Here is a 17,291-nt window from a genome sequence, read left to right as displayed (position 1 = left end):
GAGCCGAGGGGCCAACCCCCTCGAGTGACAGAGTGGGTCGTCATCCATTCGAGAGATTGGCGGTTCGATCCCCACCTCCCCCGGTCAACATGTCGAAGTGTCATTGGGAAAGACACTGAACCCCGACTTGCTCCTCGCATGGGTGTGTAAATGTGGTGTTAATGATTAGAAATAGATGGTGTGGGTTGAAGAATTAAAAATCAATGTGTGAAGTATCATAATCATGTGTTAGCGTGTGTATTAGTAATGATTAATGAGAGTGTGATAATAAGACGCAATAAGTATAATCATTTAAGAATGTGATAGTATATGCCTCTGCTATTACTTGACCAGGCTCAAGCTTTTCTGCTTTCTCCAAAAGCACAGGAACAAGTCAAGGTCACAAAGACAATGAACTAGCCATGTTGCAAATATGCACCTGGAAAAGTTAGTTGAGATTAGGGAAATTGCTGTACGTGCTGTGCTTCTTTCACAGATAAAGAAGAAGACTCCTGCTGTACAGAGGATACTCCGACGCGCAGGGAGGAAGATGGCTGGAGCAGCTGCTACTTCTGAAATAAACATATGCACGCACAAGCGGACCCATAACCAGTTTATATGCTGGAGCAGATAGAATAGAGATCAGGAACTTATTGACTCTGATCACGGGTACTGTGTGTTCACAGATGCTCCAGATAGAGAATAGAACATTTCTCCAGACGTCTGTATCATCCGATGTCCCTCCTGCTAATAAATGCCTGCTGGAGTACTAAACTACCAACGACTCTGCTGACTCCAGAAAGCCTCCTGTAGAATTTGAATTACGCAACATATACTCTGTGAGTTGCTTCTGATTTGACTAACGTATTGTGTGTGAAATTCCTACAGGTTGAATGTGACAAACACTTTGAAAGCGCCTTGGGTAGTCAGAAGACTAGAAAGGTGCTATATAAGTACAACTCCATTGACCATTTACTCAATTCGCAATTCATGTATCTGGTACTTTTGTGCTAAGATTAAACGAAAAGCATTTGTAGTACTGTACAATAATAAGCGTGAATAACAATGGTACTTATAATTGTTGCTTGTTTCTTGTCGACTACATAAGGGGGCAGACTTCTCCGAGTGGGCTGCGTTCAATGGTGCAACGTTGATAAGACGCTGTGCTTACGGTATAACACAAACGTTCCGTTTTCTGCTGTTGCTCTTGAACGCACCCCAGCAGGTTGTCTTTGCAGAACAACCTGTCTAAGTTTGCAGTACAACCTGTCTAAGTTTGCAGAACAGGCTGTCTAAGTTTGCAGAACAGCCGTGTCTTCGTTGAGCTCCGGATTCCGGCTTTGACACCATGTCCGGACTCGAGCAGGCCGACAACCTGTACAGCTGTGCAGAGACAGAGAAGCTGTATCAGCTGCTGCTGCACTACAAGGACAGGTCAGTCAGTGCACTATTGGGATGCACAGTACATTATATTATTCATTTGGTGTTTTCTATCCCTGCTTCTTTCCTTTGTTGTTTTAAACTCAGTGCATTGCCCTCTGCCACAGTGTATTATGAAACACTATCCCCAACGTGTTAAACATTTTCTACTTTTTCATAATAATTAAATAATAATTGGGGCTCAAACACAGATGGAGTTTGATGCCCACAGAAAGGCCCTCTGGTACCCACACATGCGGGAGAGTGCGGGAGGGCCGGTGCATCACTGCCTGCAGCTTTGATTTCAAATGTGTGATTTTGTGTCTGTTTGTCCAGTGATGATGCAGAGTACCTTTGGAGGCTGGCCCGGGCGTCTCGAGACCTGTCCATCCTGCCCAACATTGAGGCCGAACGGAAGAAGCATCTGACATACGAGGCCTTTGAATACGCAAAGAAGGCGCTGGAGAAGAATGGGAATTGTTTCGCAGCACACAAAGTAAGACACTGAGGAGGCCCCGCTGGTTCACCTCCATCAGGATTATGAAGGCACAGGCCATGTGCATTTCTCCGTGGATTGAGGGTTTTGATTCTTTCACAACATTTACAGAGGAGCTCAACCTGCTTTATAATAATAAAAAAAAACATCATAATCTCACTTTTTACAATATGTGACCTTTAAAAAGCCTTTGAGGTCTGATTTGACCAAACTCCTGATGTTCCTCCCTCTCCTAACACAGTGGTATGCAGTATGTCTCAGTGATGTTGGGGAGTACGAGGGAGCCAAGGTCAAAATTGGAAATTTCTACACCATCAGGGAACATCTGGAGGTGAGAGGACATTTAGGTCAGTGTCATATCATTGTGTCACATTTAGCTTTATTCTGAAATGAAACTCGTTGCTTTTTTCTAGAGAGCTGTTGAGCTTAATCCCAAAGAAGCCACTTCCCTTCATTTTCTGGGTAATTGGTGAGGATTTCTTTTTATTACTGTAATAAAACATTTTGTTTTCAATGCAGCTTCAGGAGCATCTGAAAGTTCAGTAAACAAACTCGGAGCTGCCTAGTCTGTGTTAAACATGGGCAGCACGGTGTGTTTCTTCCAACGCTACTGCAATTATTTCCTCTGTTTTGGAGCAAAAAGTGCATTAGTCAGTGTTGTTGCATTTCCCCTTGCTGCCAGTAAAGGTTCACGGGGTAAAACGTGTGACAGACTGCAGTCCTGGAGGTCGCTATTGTGCCAAACAATTCTATTATATATGGCATTAGAGCTTTAATGCTCTAATGCCATATATAATAGAATTGTTTTGAAGTTTTAAAGTTTTATTATTCAAGGTGCGTCTTCTATCTCAGGTGCTTTACTGTCGCTGACCTGCCTTGGTATCACCGCAAAGTGGCGGCTGACATTTTTTCAACCCCACCCGTGTCCACATATCAGGAGGTGAGCACTGCTCCGTCTATGGCTGACTGCTTTAACACCTTCCTGGATGAAGACCTGTTTTTCTGCCCTTTCAGGCGCTGGCGTTCTTCTTGAAAGCTGAAGAAGGTAAAACACAGCGTACTTATAAAGTCACTAAGGCATTTACTGCAAAACTGCTGCAGCTCTGACATTTACATCAAATCGACAGTGTGTCCATGAATTCTCTCTTTAAAGGTTTAAACATGCATTTAACTAACACTACGTGCGTGTTTTTGTGTTTCTCAGTTGATCCGAACTTCTACAGTAAAAACCTGCTAATGCTCGGGAAGACCTACATGGGCATGAATGACAAAGAGAAAGCTCTGCTCTTTCTAACCAAAGCGAAAGAGTACCCCGCTCACACACTGGAGGACAAAGAGGTACAGGCACTAAGATTACGAGATTTTGATTTTACCGCTTAGCTCAGTTGTGATCGTTTAGCTGTGAGGAAGATGTTGACACACTTTGAGGAATCTCGCTGCACCAATGTTGATTTAAAGTGTATCTGTTCCTCTGCAGGTCCATAGAGAAGCTGTTGAACTCTTGAACAAACTATGATGAAGTTGTGACCCCTTAGTGGGACACGGTGCCTCTGGGGACTGTTGGACTGTTGACAAACTGCTAACGACTGCTCCTTTTTCAGATCAGATTCTGCAATTATCAACACAGTAGCTGTGTTATCATTGAGCTTCTAGTGAAATTAAAAGTACAACATGCAGCTTTTGACAGTGCCGTCCTAAGCAGCAGTTCTCTGTATCTATTCATGCCTGAATTCCTCTTAAATTGACTTTTCTCTGACATCTCTGACTCTGACAGACATTCATTTCAAACTTAATGTTTGAAATCATGTGAACATTTTACTTCTACTATGCTATTGTTTTTGTTCATTCTTGTGTACTGAAAATGAAGGGAAAAGTTGCATATTGTAAATTACAATATTAGAACTTATCGCTCTAAATCAAGAAATGCCATTTCATTATCAAACTGTAATGTGTACCAGTGATTCACATGTCAATTTAAGTATGAGCAGTCACTGTTTGAACTGGATGTATTACGACACCAAGAGGATAAAAAATAAAATGAATGTTGTTCACAAATGTCTTTTACGCTGTACGAATTTCTTCTATTCAAACGACTTTTAAGGAAAAGGAAGCACAAAGTTATGCAGTGGTGACTTCTAGAAGTCGGCTCCTTTTGCTACAGTAAATGTTTTTCTTCATACTGTCGTCCCTCCTTCCAGCTCTTCCACAGGGACAGCTGTTCTTACTGTTAGCCTAAACAAATCCACTCCTCCCACTCATACTAATACTCATATTCCTCGAGGCAGTGAGCAAGGAGGAGGCGTTGCAGCTATTTATGACTCAGGCCTATTAATCAACCCTAAACCTAAACTAAATTATAATTCATTTGAAAGTCTTGTTCTTTGTCTTTCACATTCAACCTGGAAAACTGTGCAGCCAATTACGCTTGTTATAGTGTACCGTGCTCCTGGTCCGTACTCTGACTTTCTATCTGAATTCTCAGAGTTTCTGTCAAATTTAGTCCTTATATCTGATAAAGTAATCATTGTAGGAGATTTTAATATTCATGTGGACGTTGTTGATAATAGCCTTAGCACTGCATTTATCTCTCTATTAGATTCGATTGGTTTTAGTCAGTGTGTACATAAACCTACTCACTGTTTTACTCACACCCTCAACCTTGTTTTGGCTTATGGTGTGGAAATCAATGACTTAATAGTCTTTCCACAGAATACTATTTTATCTGCATGTTATTTTTAAGCTGATTTTGTTCTGCTTAACTATGCTGCTATAGGCCTAGTCTGCCGGGGGACAATACTTTTCCAGATACTCTGAGCTTCTCTCCTCTCCGTCTCTGTCATTCATGTCTCATCGATGCATGTTACTAACTCAACTTCTTCCCCGGAGTTGTTTGTGCTTTGTTTTCTCGCAGGTCTCTTCTGATCGTGGTGCCTGCTGCCGTGGTCCTGCATGACGCTTCCTGCTACTATTATAATCTATAACCTTAGCTGTGCTTGTTTCTACTACTCTGCTGTATTAACTGCCATTACATATAAGTCATATTCACATTACTATAGATATTATTATAGTTACTGGAAGTGTGTCTGTCTGTCTTTGTCTCTCTCTGTCCATCTGTCCGTCTTTTCTCTCTTTCTCTCTCCTTCTCTTCCTCCCCAACCGGTCTAGACAGATGTCCGTCCTCCACAGAGCTGGGTCTGTCTGACGTTCCTGTCTGTTAAAGGGAAGGTTTTCGTTGCCACCGTACTCTACGGGGGAATTGTTGGGTCTATGTTTATCATAAATAAGTCATAGAGTGTGGTCTTTACCTAGTTTGTAAAGTGTCCTGAGATAACTTTTGTTATGATTTGGCACTATAAATAAAAGTGAATTGAATTGAATTGAACATGTTATATACATGACAGATAATAACTCGAGGAATGGCAAGCTCCTTCCTAGAAAACAAAAGTCTAAAGTAGCTTGCTGTTGTTTGCAGCGGTCTGGGAAAAAACCCAAAGCACGGACTGAAAATAAAGCACCAGAGTTCAGAAACAATGCAGTCAGACGTGACATCTTGTCCCCTGAAGCATTAAAGCAAAAGACGAGGGGAGAGTGGGGGTGCAGAAACTAAAACACGCAACATACACGGTAGCACTGCAATGCTGCGTCAGTCTCCAAACAGGCTGCTGAGGAGTTTCACTGTGGAAGGTTTCTATGTTATTTGGTCTGCGGCACTTCAGTGTCTCATTAATCATTATGCTTTATAATCATTATTTATATGTGAAAGGCTTGTTTTTTTATCTTTTCTGCAAACGTACTGTTTTACACAGACACACGCACACATCTTTATTAAACTAAGGATCTCACCTCAACACAAAACCTGAGAATGAGATTAAACATGGGCTGAATGAATGAAACTGGATGATCTGAGGAAAGAGCGCTCAGCACTGACGCTTTCAACACAGCAGAGGCTCAATCTGACAGAATCGTTACCATTTAACAATACTGTCCACATTTGTGATCCAGGTAATACTTTCAGGAGCCCAACATTTGAAGTAGACCTAGCAGTGCTGTGCTGCCCACATGCAAAACGTCTATATGTTGATAAGACGCTGTGCTTACGCTATAAACGCAACATTCCGTTTTCTGCTGTTGCTCTTGAACGCACCCCGGCAGGTTGTGTTTGCGGAACAGCAGCGTCTTCGTTGAGCTCCGGGTTCCGGCTTCGACACCATGGCCGGACTCGCGCTGGGGCGACGTGTGAGCAGGACTTTACTGTCAGCATCCAGAGCAAAGGGCACCAGAGCCCGGGGGACCGACCGCTGCTACCGGGCAACTTTCACAAGGACTGCCGCCGCGCTGACTGTACATAACTATGCTTTCTATTCGTACTCATCTGGCACTGTTGTTGTCCTGCATGCAACTGTTACAGTCGATCACCTTTGACCTAGTTACAGATATAATCCATGAGTTTACGCCTTGGAAGAACAATGGCGCCACTGTAGAAGCGACTGTTTATGCATATGCAGGTGCAGGACACTACTCCAGCTGTGTATTAGGATCTGTCTCCTCTGTCAGTGTTATTATGATTATGATTATGATTATGAGGGTAATCCATCATTTAAAATGCACTGAGTCTAATTGTGAATACGGCTGACCAGCTTCACTGCTGTCAGGTTACCTAGTCCCTTGCATAGGTGTCATACTCATCCTTTATGGCACGGGTGTCAAGCTGATCCAGTAAGTGTGGCTGCAGGTTTTCATTCCAACCCAGCCAGAACAACCTGCAGCCACACTTACTGGATCAGTGTGACACCCATCCTTTATGGCACCTGCTTTCTTGTGCACAGAGTGGAAGAGCTGCATTCCTCCTGGGGCTCCCAGCACTGTCCTGTCTGGGTTATGAAGCTTATGGCAGAGTGCAGTGTTCAGCTGTGGTCCACGCTTTAGAGAAAGGTAGGTGTCAAACTGTGCCAGATGTGAGGAATCCTTCAATTACAGACTCAGGCAAACACAGGATTAGTAAACATGCCATTAACTCTTGTAATGTGTTAGAAAGCTGCAGACAACTGCGGTGTAAGCGGGTCAGACTGGATTTAACTCTCAAAAACAACGATTATCATCCAATATTGTTTTTCACCTCATAGCCGACTTATTATACAGTCATAAACATGTAAACACTCTTTTTTTAAAGGTTATTTTTTGACCCCCAGGACCTTTCATCTTAAAATAAACTGCCCCTTTTCAATTTTAAAAGGTTTAAACTTTCACTTATTAGATTTCCTGTAGTGAAGACACTGGGTAATTCTGTCATCTGACAACAATAGAGTAAAATTATAACACTGCTAAAAGTAAATTAATAGTTTTTTTTAAAACTTAGTATGACCAATAATAACATCTGTGGTGTTAAAGGTCAAAATTGACCCGTATAGATTCATGTTAGGGTAAAAGGTAAAAACTAAACTCTGTGTGTGTGTGTGTGTGTGTGTGTGTGTGTGTGTGTGTGTGTGTGTGTGTGTGTGTGTGTGTGTGTGTGTGTGTGTGTGTGTGTGTGTGTGTGTGTGTGTGTGTGTGTGTGTGTGTGTGTGTGTGTGTGTGTGTGTGTGTGTGTGTGTGTGTTATAATTGACCAGAAACGCCACAGATGTCACTATTTTTCCCCCTTTCCTTTACAATTTACTAAAACGCTGAAAAGATATTTTTTTTGTGTGTTAAAAGAACTTTTTTTCTGAGGGTATCATAAAGCCTTGTTCCGATTTTAAAAAAGTAGTGCTGCTTTTTACACATCTAAAATTGTAAACGGGTCGAATTTGACCCTAACACAATATAAGGGTTAATAAACGCTTTGAATGAAGGAAAAATAAAGAGTCCAGTGAGTGTGTGGCTGAATTTGCTGTCGTGCTTTGTGTCCGTTTTGTGCAGAGGAGGTTTTGGAGCAGGCCGACTACCTGTACAGCTGTGCAGAGACAGAGAAGCTGTATCAGCTGCTGCTGCACTACAAGGACAGGTCAGTCAGTGCACCATTGGGATGCACAGTACATCATATTATTCATTTGGTGTTTTCTATCCCTGCTTGTTTCCTTTGTTGTTGTTGTAGTTTTAAACTCAGTGCATTGCCCTCTGCCACAGTGTATTATGAAACACTATCACCAACGTGTTAAACATTTTCTACTTTTTCATAATTGGGGCTCAAACACAGACGGAGTTTGATGCCCACAGAAAGGCCCTCTGGTGCCCACACATGCAGGAGAGTGCGGGAGGGCCGGTGCATCACTGCCTGCAGCTTTGATTTCAAATGTGTGATTTTGTGTCTGTTTGTCCAGTGATGATGCAGAGTACCTTTGGAGGCTGGCCCGGGCGTCTCGAGACCTGTCCATCCTGCCCAACATTGAGGCCGAACGGAAGAAGCATCTGACATACGAGGCCTTTGAATACGCAAAGAAGGCGCTGGAGAAGAATGGGAATTGTTTCGCAGCACACAAAGTAAGACACTGAGGAGGCCCCGCTGGTTCACCTCCATCAGGATTATGAAGACACAGGACAGTTTATGTTAGATGAATCTCATACTTGGCTATTTTTTAGGTTCATACTTGTATTTTTGGCTCCTACTAGAACAAGTTTACATGCTATAATGTTCAAAAAGCACATTATTTTTCTCAAACTGTCATATACGCATATACCTACAGTATATTCACACTCTGTCTGAAACGCTGCGTTTTAGCGCTTGTCTCTTTAAAGCTATCGTGCGTAACTTCTACCGCCCCCTAGAGGATTTCTGTGTTATTACAACGGTACGGCCACTGCCTCAATATGACGCATGGCCCGGTGAAACCCGCCCCTCCACCAATTCAACAACATTTTTATGCTTTTGTGAAGAACAGTCGATGCAAAAAGGCGATGGTAACTGCTGTATGTTTTTTTTAATTTGTGGCTGACATGTTAGTGGTGGTCATAATTTCCTTTTTCGGTCGGTCTCTTGTAGCTGGTCACTGATGAAAAACAAAATGTTAGACTCATCTCATCTCATCTTCTACCGCTTATCCGGGGTCGGGTCGCGGGTGCAGCAGCTTTAGCAGGGGACCCCAAACTTCCCTTTCCCGGGCCACATTAACCAGCTCTAACTGGGGGATCCTGAGGCGTTCCCAGGCCAGTGTGGAGATCTAATCTCTCCACCTAGTCCTGGGTCTTCCCCGAGGCCTCCTCCCAGCTGGACGTGCCTGGAACACCTCCCTAGGGAGGCGCCCAGGGGGCATCCTTACTAGATTATCCTGAACCACCTCAACTGGCTCCTTTCAACGCAAAGGAGCAGCGGCTCTACTCCGAGTTCCTCACGGATGCTGAACTTCTCCCCCTCTCTCTAAGGGAGACTCCAGCCCCCCTCCTGAGAAAACCCATTTCGGCCGCTTGTACCCGCGACCTCGTTCTTTGGGTCATGACCCAGCTTTCATGACCACAGGTGAGGGTAGGAACAAAGATTGACCGGTAGATCGAGAGCTTTGCCTTCCGGCTCAGCTCTCTTTTCGACAGTAGAGTGACTGCAACACCGCCCCCGCTGCTCCGATTCTCCGGCCAAACTCACGCTCCATCGTCCCCTCACTCGTGAACAAGATCCCGAGGTACTTGAACTCCTTCACTTGGGGTAAGGACTCATTCCCTACCTGGATTATTATTAGACACTGAACACGTAAGATAGTCCCTCACAGTGAGAGTGCTGTGTTGCACCAATTACTGTATCAGCGCAGGAATGTCCCCAACTACACCAAATGCAAAAAGCAAATATTGTATATCATCTCCTCTTGTAGTGGCTTGGGTGAAATGGGTATTTACAGACACGTAGAAGTTACGCAGTCTGCGTCTGCGCCCTCTGTGTCCGTGCACCATCGTTGCAGCCTGTAACGGCACTGCAGCTGCACTTTCTACCTTTCTACAGGGAAGTTGTGACATCACAACCGTACAGAAGTCCTGACGGCTCGTTTAAAGGCACAGTTTCTGAATACGGGCCGTGTGCATTTCTCCGTGGATTGAGGGTTTTGATTCTTTCACAACGTTTACAGAGCAGCTCAACCTGCTTTATAATTAAAAAAAAACATCAAAATCTCACTTTTTACAATATGTGACCTTTAAAAAGCCTTTGAGGTCTGATTTGACCAAACTCCGGACGTTCTGAACCCCCAACTGCTCGGGGCGCCGGTCCATTGGCAGCCCCCTCGCTCTGACATCTCTCCATTAGTTGCATGTATAGGTCCTGTTAGTGCACGTGTGTGTATTTTGGGCCTGTGTGTGTGTAACCTGAATAATAACAGGGAAAAAATTGAATTTCTTCTCCTAACACAGTGGTACGCAGTATGTCTCAGTGATGTTGGGGAGTACGAGGGAGTCAAGGTCAAAATTGGAAATTCCTACATCATCAGGGAACATCTGGAGGTGAGAGGACATTTGGGTCAGTGTCATATTATCATTGTGTCACATTTAGCTTTATTCTGAAATGAAACTCGTTGCTTTTTTTTCTTCTTCTAGAGAGCTGTTGAGCTTAATCCCAAAGATGCCACTTCCCTTCATATTCTGGGTTATTGGTGAGGATTTCTTTTTCATTTTGTTTGCAATGCAGCTTCAGGAGCATCTGAAAGTTCAGTAAACACACTTGGAGCTGCCTAGTCTGTGTTAAACTTTGGCAGCACGGTGTGTTTCTTCCAACACTGCTGCAATTATTTCCTCTGTTTTGGAGCAAAAAGTGCATTAGTCAGTGTTGTTGCATTTCCCCTTGCTGCCAGTAAAGGTTCACGGGGTAAAACATGTGACAGACTGCAGTCCTGGAGGTCGCTATTGTGCCAAACAATTCTATTATACAGTATATAGCAATAGAGCTTTAAGTCACTAAAGTTTTATTATTCATGGTGCGTCTTCTTTCTCAGGTGCTTTGCTTTCGCCGAGCTGCCTTGGTATCAACGCAAAGTGGCGGCCGTCATTTTTTCAACCCCACCCGTGTCCACATATGAGGAGGTGAGCACTGCTCCGTCTATGTCGCTCCTCCTTTGTTTTCTTACTAACTGCACAATGGCTGACTGCTTTAACACGTTCTTGGATGAAGACCTGTTTTTCTGCCCTTTCAGGCGCTGGCGTTCTTCTTGAAAGCTGAAGAAGGTAAAACACAGCGTGCTTATAAAGTCACTGAGGCATTTACTGCAAAACTGTGCGTCTCCTGTCGGCTGCAGCTCTGAGACTTACATCTAATCGACAGTGTGTCCATGAATTCTCTCTTTAAAGGTTAAAAAATGCATTTAACTAACACTACGTGCGTGTTTTTGTGTTTCTCAGTTGATCCGAACTTCTACAGTAAAAACCTGCTAATGCTCGGGAAGACCTACATGGGCATGAAAGACAAAGAGAAAGCTCTGCTCTTTCTAACCAAAGCGAAAGAGTACCCCGCTCACACACTGGAGGACAAAGAGGTACAGGCACTAAGATTACGAGATTTTGGTTTAGCTGTGAGGAAGATGTTGACACACTTTGAGGAATCTCGCTGCACCAATGTTGATTTAAAGTGTATCTGTTCCTCTGCAGGTCCATAGAGAAGCTGTTGAACTCTTGAACAAACTATGATGAAGTTGTGACCCCTTAGTGGGACACGGTGCCTCTGGGGACTGTTGGACTGTTGACAAACTGCTAACGAATGCTCCTTTTTCAGATCAGATTCTGCAATTATCAACACAGTAGCTGTGTTATCATTGAGCTTCTAGTGAAATTAAAAGTACAACATGCAGCTTTTGGCATTGCCCTGGTAAGCAGCAGTTCTCTCTGTATAGAACTCTATACTCTTATCGCTCTAAATCAAGAAATGTCATTTCATTATCAAACTGTAATGTGTACCAGTGATTCACATGTCAATTTAAGTATGAGCAGTCACTGTTTGAACTGGATTTATTACGACACCAAGAGGATAAAAAATAAAATGAATGTTGTTCACAAATGTCTTTTACTCTGTCAGATTTTCTTCTTTTTAATTGTCTTTTAAGTTACTATCCATCAAAGAGTGAGCTCAAGTTCTAAATCTGCATTTTTTGTGTTGATGCCATTTGTTACACAGATTTGGTGCTAAATTGAACCATTTTTGACGACTCTGGACTATAAAACATTAAGATAAGGCTGTGAAAAGTCCTTTGAATGCCCGCGGAGCGTCCTAGAGGTTGTTTTAAACCGTGAGGTCCAGTTTAAAATAAAACCGTTACAATGAAACTGCTCCTATTGGGACGAACATCATCACACCTGAACACAATTGGGCTGATTGCATCTCAGCTTTCCAGTCAAACCCAATTCATTCAAGACTGTTTATGGACCCCAGGATGCAGAAATGTTCAAAAACCATTTAAGATTGGGCGAAAAAACATTCTAAAACGCCTACTTGCCAAGCCTGTAACGGGGGGACTCGTCTGTACCCTTAGGACCGATTTTCATTCACATAACTTGAGGTCATAGGTCAAGAGACCCCTTTGAAAAAGACCGTGGCAGTTTATTTTATTGGCAAAATTGAGCCTAACTTTGGGGCGTTATTTCAGTTCAGTTCCAATTTTATTTATAGCGCCAAATCATCATAAGTTATCATAGGACACTATCCATATGAAGTAGTTCTAGAGCAGACTCTGGAGGCCTGGAGGGAGTATACAGAGAGCTCCAGAGATGCACAGCAAGCACAAAATGAACATTAAAACTATGATGATAATAGAAATATGACTTATAATACTTATGGCGGTGACTAATTACTATAAATAAATTCAAACCAGCTTTAAAGATGGTCATACACATTTATTAAATAGAGTTCTCGCCACAGACAAGATCCATTTAAAACCAAGAATAAACCAAGAGCATGTTTTATTATATAATCACGGTTTTGTTATGAACTCTGAGCAGAAGGCCTCTCGTCCCCCGATATCCACACAACTAAAAAAGAACAGAAAGAAAGCATGGTCACAGAGGGGGGCTTTATTCACTTATTTATTTGTATCTCATAAATCCATCTCTCTTCATTAAAATGGGTGAAAGCAGATTAAAAATGAATCTTCTATACACATCGTCTCCAGTAAAGGGGCATTCTGTACAGTGTAGTTGGTGTTTACAGTGTGTATCTACACGCGATATGTTACAATTTGGATGTGTTTCAGATGGCCTGAAGCGCAGTCAGCACAGTAAGAAGCTCCCTGCTGCGTTGTCACGCACTGATCTGATGTACAGCATCATGAGCTTCACTCAGAGAGAATGCACCTGTCCAGGTGATACTTCATCTTGTCACTGGCTACAATGGAGGCCACCTGAAACGTCCCATCTCTAAGATCTGATAAGAACAAAGGCATCACAGATTTCCATCAATGGAGCGGCGGCTCTGTGTAATTAATTATAATATTTAAGTACTTTATTTACTTTCATTATCTTTATACAATGAATATTCACATACACAGTTGATTTTCTTTGATTACAGGTTTCTGTTCAAAAGGAAGCACAAAGTTATGCAGTGTTGACTTCTAGAAGTCGGCTCCTTTTGCTACAGTAAATGTTTTTCTTCATACTGTCGTCCCTCCTTCCAGCTCTTCCACAGGGACAGCTGAACATGTTATATACATGACAGATAATAAGTCGAGGAATGGCAAGCTCCTTCCTAGAAAACAAAAGTCTTAAGTAGCTTGCTGTTGTTTCCAGTGGTCTGGGGAAAAAAAAACAAAACACGACGTGAGAGAAAACAAGGAGAATGGCCTGCCACTGCCACAGCTGCGTTTAGACCACGGACTGAAAATAAAGCACCAGAGTTCAGAAACAATGCAGTCAGACGTGACATCTTGTCCCCTGAAGCATTAAAGCAGAAGACGAGGGGAGAGTGGGGGTGCAGAAACTAAAACACGCAACATACACAGTAGCACTGCAATGCTGCGTCAGTCTCCAAACAGGCTGCTGAGGAGTTTCACTGTGGAAGGTTTCTATGTTATTTGGTCTGCGGCACTTTAGTGTCTCATTAATCATTATGCTTCATAATCATTATTTGTATGTGAAAGGCTTGTTTTTTTATCTTTTCTGCAAACGTACTGTTTTACACAGACACACGCACACATCTTTATTAAACTAAGGCTCTCACCTCAACACAAAACCTGAGAATGAGATTAAACATGGGCTGAATGAATGAAACTGGATGATCTGAGGAAAGAGCGCTCAGCACTGACGCTTTCAACACAGCAGAGGCTCAATCTGACAGAATCGTTACCATCTAACAATACTGTCCACATTTGTGATCCAGGTAATACTTTCAGGAGCCCAACATTTGAAGTAGACCTAGCAGTGCTGTGCTGCCCACATGCAAAACGTCTATATGTTGCTTTCAAGTCATTCACAAAATGACATTTTTAGTCCATAATCACCTTTATGACCAAAAAAAAAACTATCCGTGGAACTTTGAAGGCCATTGACTGCCACGATAATAACATTCTTGCAACAATGCTAGTATTTTTATTGGCTTCAGTGGTTGGTAATAAGTGAGAAGCTTCTTTCAGCACATGTATGAACGTACATTCATATGAACGGACCTTATTAAAATACAAGATGGGCAAATATCGTATGCCGTCTTAGGACTTTATGATTACAATGTCAGTTTTCATTTGGGGTGCATCATGTTACAGACAGTGGCAATGTTCATAGCGAGACGCACTGTACGGGTATTTGTCTATTATAATAACTGAAGTAAAAGTGATCAAATAACTCTAATCATGTCTGTTGCTCTGTAAACCAGTGGCTTCATAGGACTGGAGACATTTGACAGTCCAAGATCAAAATTCAAAAAGGCAAAAGAGAATCTGCCGAGCACACAGGACCCCTGGAGTCGGAGTCTGTTTTTTTATCCATCTTTTGTTGTGACAATATTCCAAACAGCTCAGACTTTGACTGCCATGTGTGACGGTTTCATCCTGGTGTGTGTCTCACTTGCTAACTGAAGCACTGGGTTGCAGTCTCGGTGCCCAGGAACACATGTGGCATCCCTGGCTTAAACATCACGACTATGAAGCACAGGCCCAGGTCATTTCACCAGAATATTTTCTTGAGTCCCTGTATGTGTATGTGATATAATAGCCTTTCTCCCGATAAGAGTTTGTTTTGTTTTTTTATCCAAGGGAGGATCCAAAGATGCTTCTGACTCTGGGCTGGTGTCCGGCGTCTCATTGAGGGTTTGTATGAGAGGGTTATTCTCTGCTTCAGATCGGTCCATCCTGAGCACTCTGCCCTTTTTGATGATAATGGTAAAAAGCTCATTAGGAGACAGAGCATCCATGCTAGAATATGTGTGTATAGGTGGTGGAAGAGGATGGTCACAGCAGTCTTCTCATCTTCAGAGGCAGCCATGCAAGCACGCAAAAATCGCAACAATTACTATGGGTCCAACGGGGGGAGGGGGAAATATCAGGCACCAGACCCAAACACTACTCTTGCCATTAAGAAGCTCTATAGAACTAGAGCTTTAAAAGAAGATTGCGCTTCAACTATAAAATCCTCTCAGAAACACTTTCAGTCTCTTTTGAAAAGCCAGTCAGCGGTGGGGAGGAAATTAAAAAAAGATCCATGATTTCTGTTTTTAAACAGAGGAGCAAAAATGCTGAAATGCTTGCATATTTCATGATGGGGCATCAAAGTATTTAAGGGCTGGAGAACGCGATTGCGGCAAAAATGATGCTGCAAATTAAGATTTGGTTTAAAATGACAAAATAGCTTATATACATTGGTGGTTATCTTGTGCAATTCTTTGTTTAGTTTGTTTTACGTGGCTGATCAAACAGCGATGGGGAGGGAGAGAAAGACAACAGGACTCCTTCTATTCTTGTCCGAATCCTTCCGTTTCCTCGATGGCAAAAAGCAGCTTCTCTTTCAGCTGTTCATAGCTTTTGTAAGGGGGCAAGTCCAGGCGGTTGAAACTGAAAGGACAAATAGGGAGGATGAAAGATTAGTATAACGGGTCAGACGCTTCATTAAATATTAATACAGTGTTCCCATTGGCTGATTTCATTTTAACCCAGTGATATTTAATTCAATTAAATAATAAAATCTCTTTTTCCAAGAGTGACATGGCCAAAAAGGCAGCATAGAGCAAGGTTTATGGTCACTCAAGCGCCCCTGAGGGCTATCGCACGAGAAATGACGTCACCAATCGTTCAAGTCCGGCGCAAAGGATCCACAAAGAGTGGCAACTTGATCGGGCAAATCTGAATTTTTTGTAACTACTTGGTGTGTGCTGCGCTTCTCATGTCAACCCTGGAATATGTTTGCAAAAGGTCATAAAAGACAAAGTATATCACAGTACATCCCTGTGTTTTTAATATGCTGGAATAACCTTGAGGCAAACCCCTGTGTGGGAGAAATGAATGTCAAGAATCAGACGCGGAGCATTCTGCCATTCTCACCATGTGTGGCTCCGAGGAAGCCATGTGTCTTTCCCAACCTTCTCAATGCAGAACTTTTGGGGCCCGTTACTTCCTGCAATGCAGAAGATGAGGGGTGAGAACAATGTATTAAATAATTATGTCTTGAATGTGTTACTCTTTGGGCGTCTGTCTGTCACTGACCCATGAGTTCGGCGAAGCCGCCCAACGGGAGCCTGCAGGTTCCGGTGACAAACTGCATGAGCCGCAGTCGCACTTCGTTGTCCACTTCTTTCACGAGCTGCAGGGGAGGAAGTGACATGCACACACTCCTCAGTAACCACACACTACTGATTCTGAATAGACAGGCTGTCAACCATCAGATGATATGACGTTTCCATACAAAAATTAAAAAGTAGGAACACTAACTCAAAAGAAACTTCTCCTGTAAGCTCTTCTTTATCAGTAACATGGAACACATGAAGAATGTGCCTCTTTCTAAAGAGTGGAGGTTTGTGTTTGTGGGACTGTACCTGCCAGAACCAGATGATCTGTTTGCTGTTCCTTGTGTAGTGACGGTACACTGTGTTCCTCTGCCAGTCCTGGAGATCCACCTCTTGCATGCCACACAGCATCACCTGGGACAAACAAACCCATACAAGTAGATAAAGGACACGTAGAACACAAAGCAAATACGTAGAGAGAATTCTCTCAAGAGAAAATAATGATTTTCTACACACATGCACATTATTGTGATCTTCTTTAAGTAATGATTAATGGGTTAGACACCGTGGAGTGGGGTAGGCTACTGGAAATTAAAATAAACACTATAAATCATTAACAGCATCAAATAGGACAGAGCTGGTCACCAGCAGCAGGCTGTTCTGCTCACCTCAAGCTCCTTTTCATCAAAGTACTGGAGCCACTGAAGTGGAACCACCTCGTTGAAGCCATCGAGGAAAGCTTTGGTCTGACCCTCTACCCCGCGGGAGAACCTCCACTCTGCCATTAGACTGCAAGCCGGACAGCAAAAAGTTT

General features: G+C 42.9%; 3 protein-coding genes across 3 annotated transcripts in view; 2 read left to right on the top strand and 1 right to left on the bottom strand.

The window, feature by feature from the left end:
- Positions 1 to 1,289: 1,289 nt before the first annotated feature.
- Positions 1,290 to 3,579, top strand: LOC310963212 (regulator of microtubule dynamics protein 1-like). Its single transcript, XM_083935904.1, has 8 exons — positions 1,290 to 1,413; positions 1,735 to 1,894; positions 2,136 to 2,225; positions 2,308 to 2,363; positions 2,747 to 2,834; positions 2,909 to 2,939; positions 3,099 to 3,232; positions 3,372 to 3,579. Exons 1-8 carry the CDS (start codon positions 1,328 to 1,330, stop codon positions 3,408 to 3,410), a joined length of 684 nt encoding a protein of 227 aa, XP_083792030.1. The 5' UTR covers positions 1,290 to 1,327; the 3' UTR covers positions 3,411 to 3,579.
- A 2,479-nt stretch (positions 3,580 to 6,058) lies between these two features.
- On the top strand, positions 6,059 to 11,827 carry LOC310963564 (regulator of microtubule dynamics protein 1-like). Its single transcript, XM_083936429.1, has 10 exons — positions 6,059 to 6,235; positions 6,721 to 6,826; positions 7,792 to 7,876; positions 8,193 to 8,352; positions 10,204 to 10,293; positions 10,387 to 10,442; positions 10,782 to 10,869; positions 10,980 to 11,010; positions 11,185 to 11,318; positions 11,431 to 11,827. The coding sequence occupies exons 1-10, from the start codon at positions 6,104 to 6,106 to the stop codon at positions 11,467 to 11,469; spliced, it is 921 nt and encodes a 306-aa protein (XP_083792555.1). The 5' UTR covers positions 6,059 to 6,103; the 3' UTR covers positions 11,470 to 11,827.
- Positions 11,828 to 12,826: 999 nt separating this feature from the next.
- Positions 12,827 to 17,291, bottom strand: part of wwp1 (WW domain containing E3 ubiquitin protein ligase 1) — a 28,140-nt gene continuing 23,675 nt past the window's right edge. Inside the window, exons 21-25 of the mRNA XM_083935924.1 lie at positions 17,146 to 17,266; positions 16,787 to 16,891; positions 16,458 to 16,554; positions 16,296 to 16,368; positions 12,827 to 15,809 (exon numbers count right to left, since the gene is read on the bottom strand). Of these exons, the coding sequence (XP_083792050.1) occupies positions 15,710 to 15,809; positions 16,296 to 16,368; positions 16,458 to 16,554; positions 16,787 to 16,891; positions 17,146 to 17,266 (496 nt within the window). The 3' untranslated portion in view covers positions 12,827 to 15,709. The remainder of the gene's footprint in view (positions 15,810 to 16,295; positions 16,369 to 16,457; positions 16,555 to 16,786; positions 16,892 to 17,145; positions 17,267 to 17,291) is intronic.

Source organism: Echiichthys vipera (assembly GCF_963691815.1).
Source record: "Echiichthys vipera genome assembly, chromosome: 21".
Taxonomy (NCBI): Eukaryota; Metazoa; Chordata; class Actinopteri; order Perciformes; family Trachinidae; genus Echiichthys; species Echiichthys vipera.
This window is presented reverse-complemented; position numbering and strand designations above follow the sequence as displayed.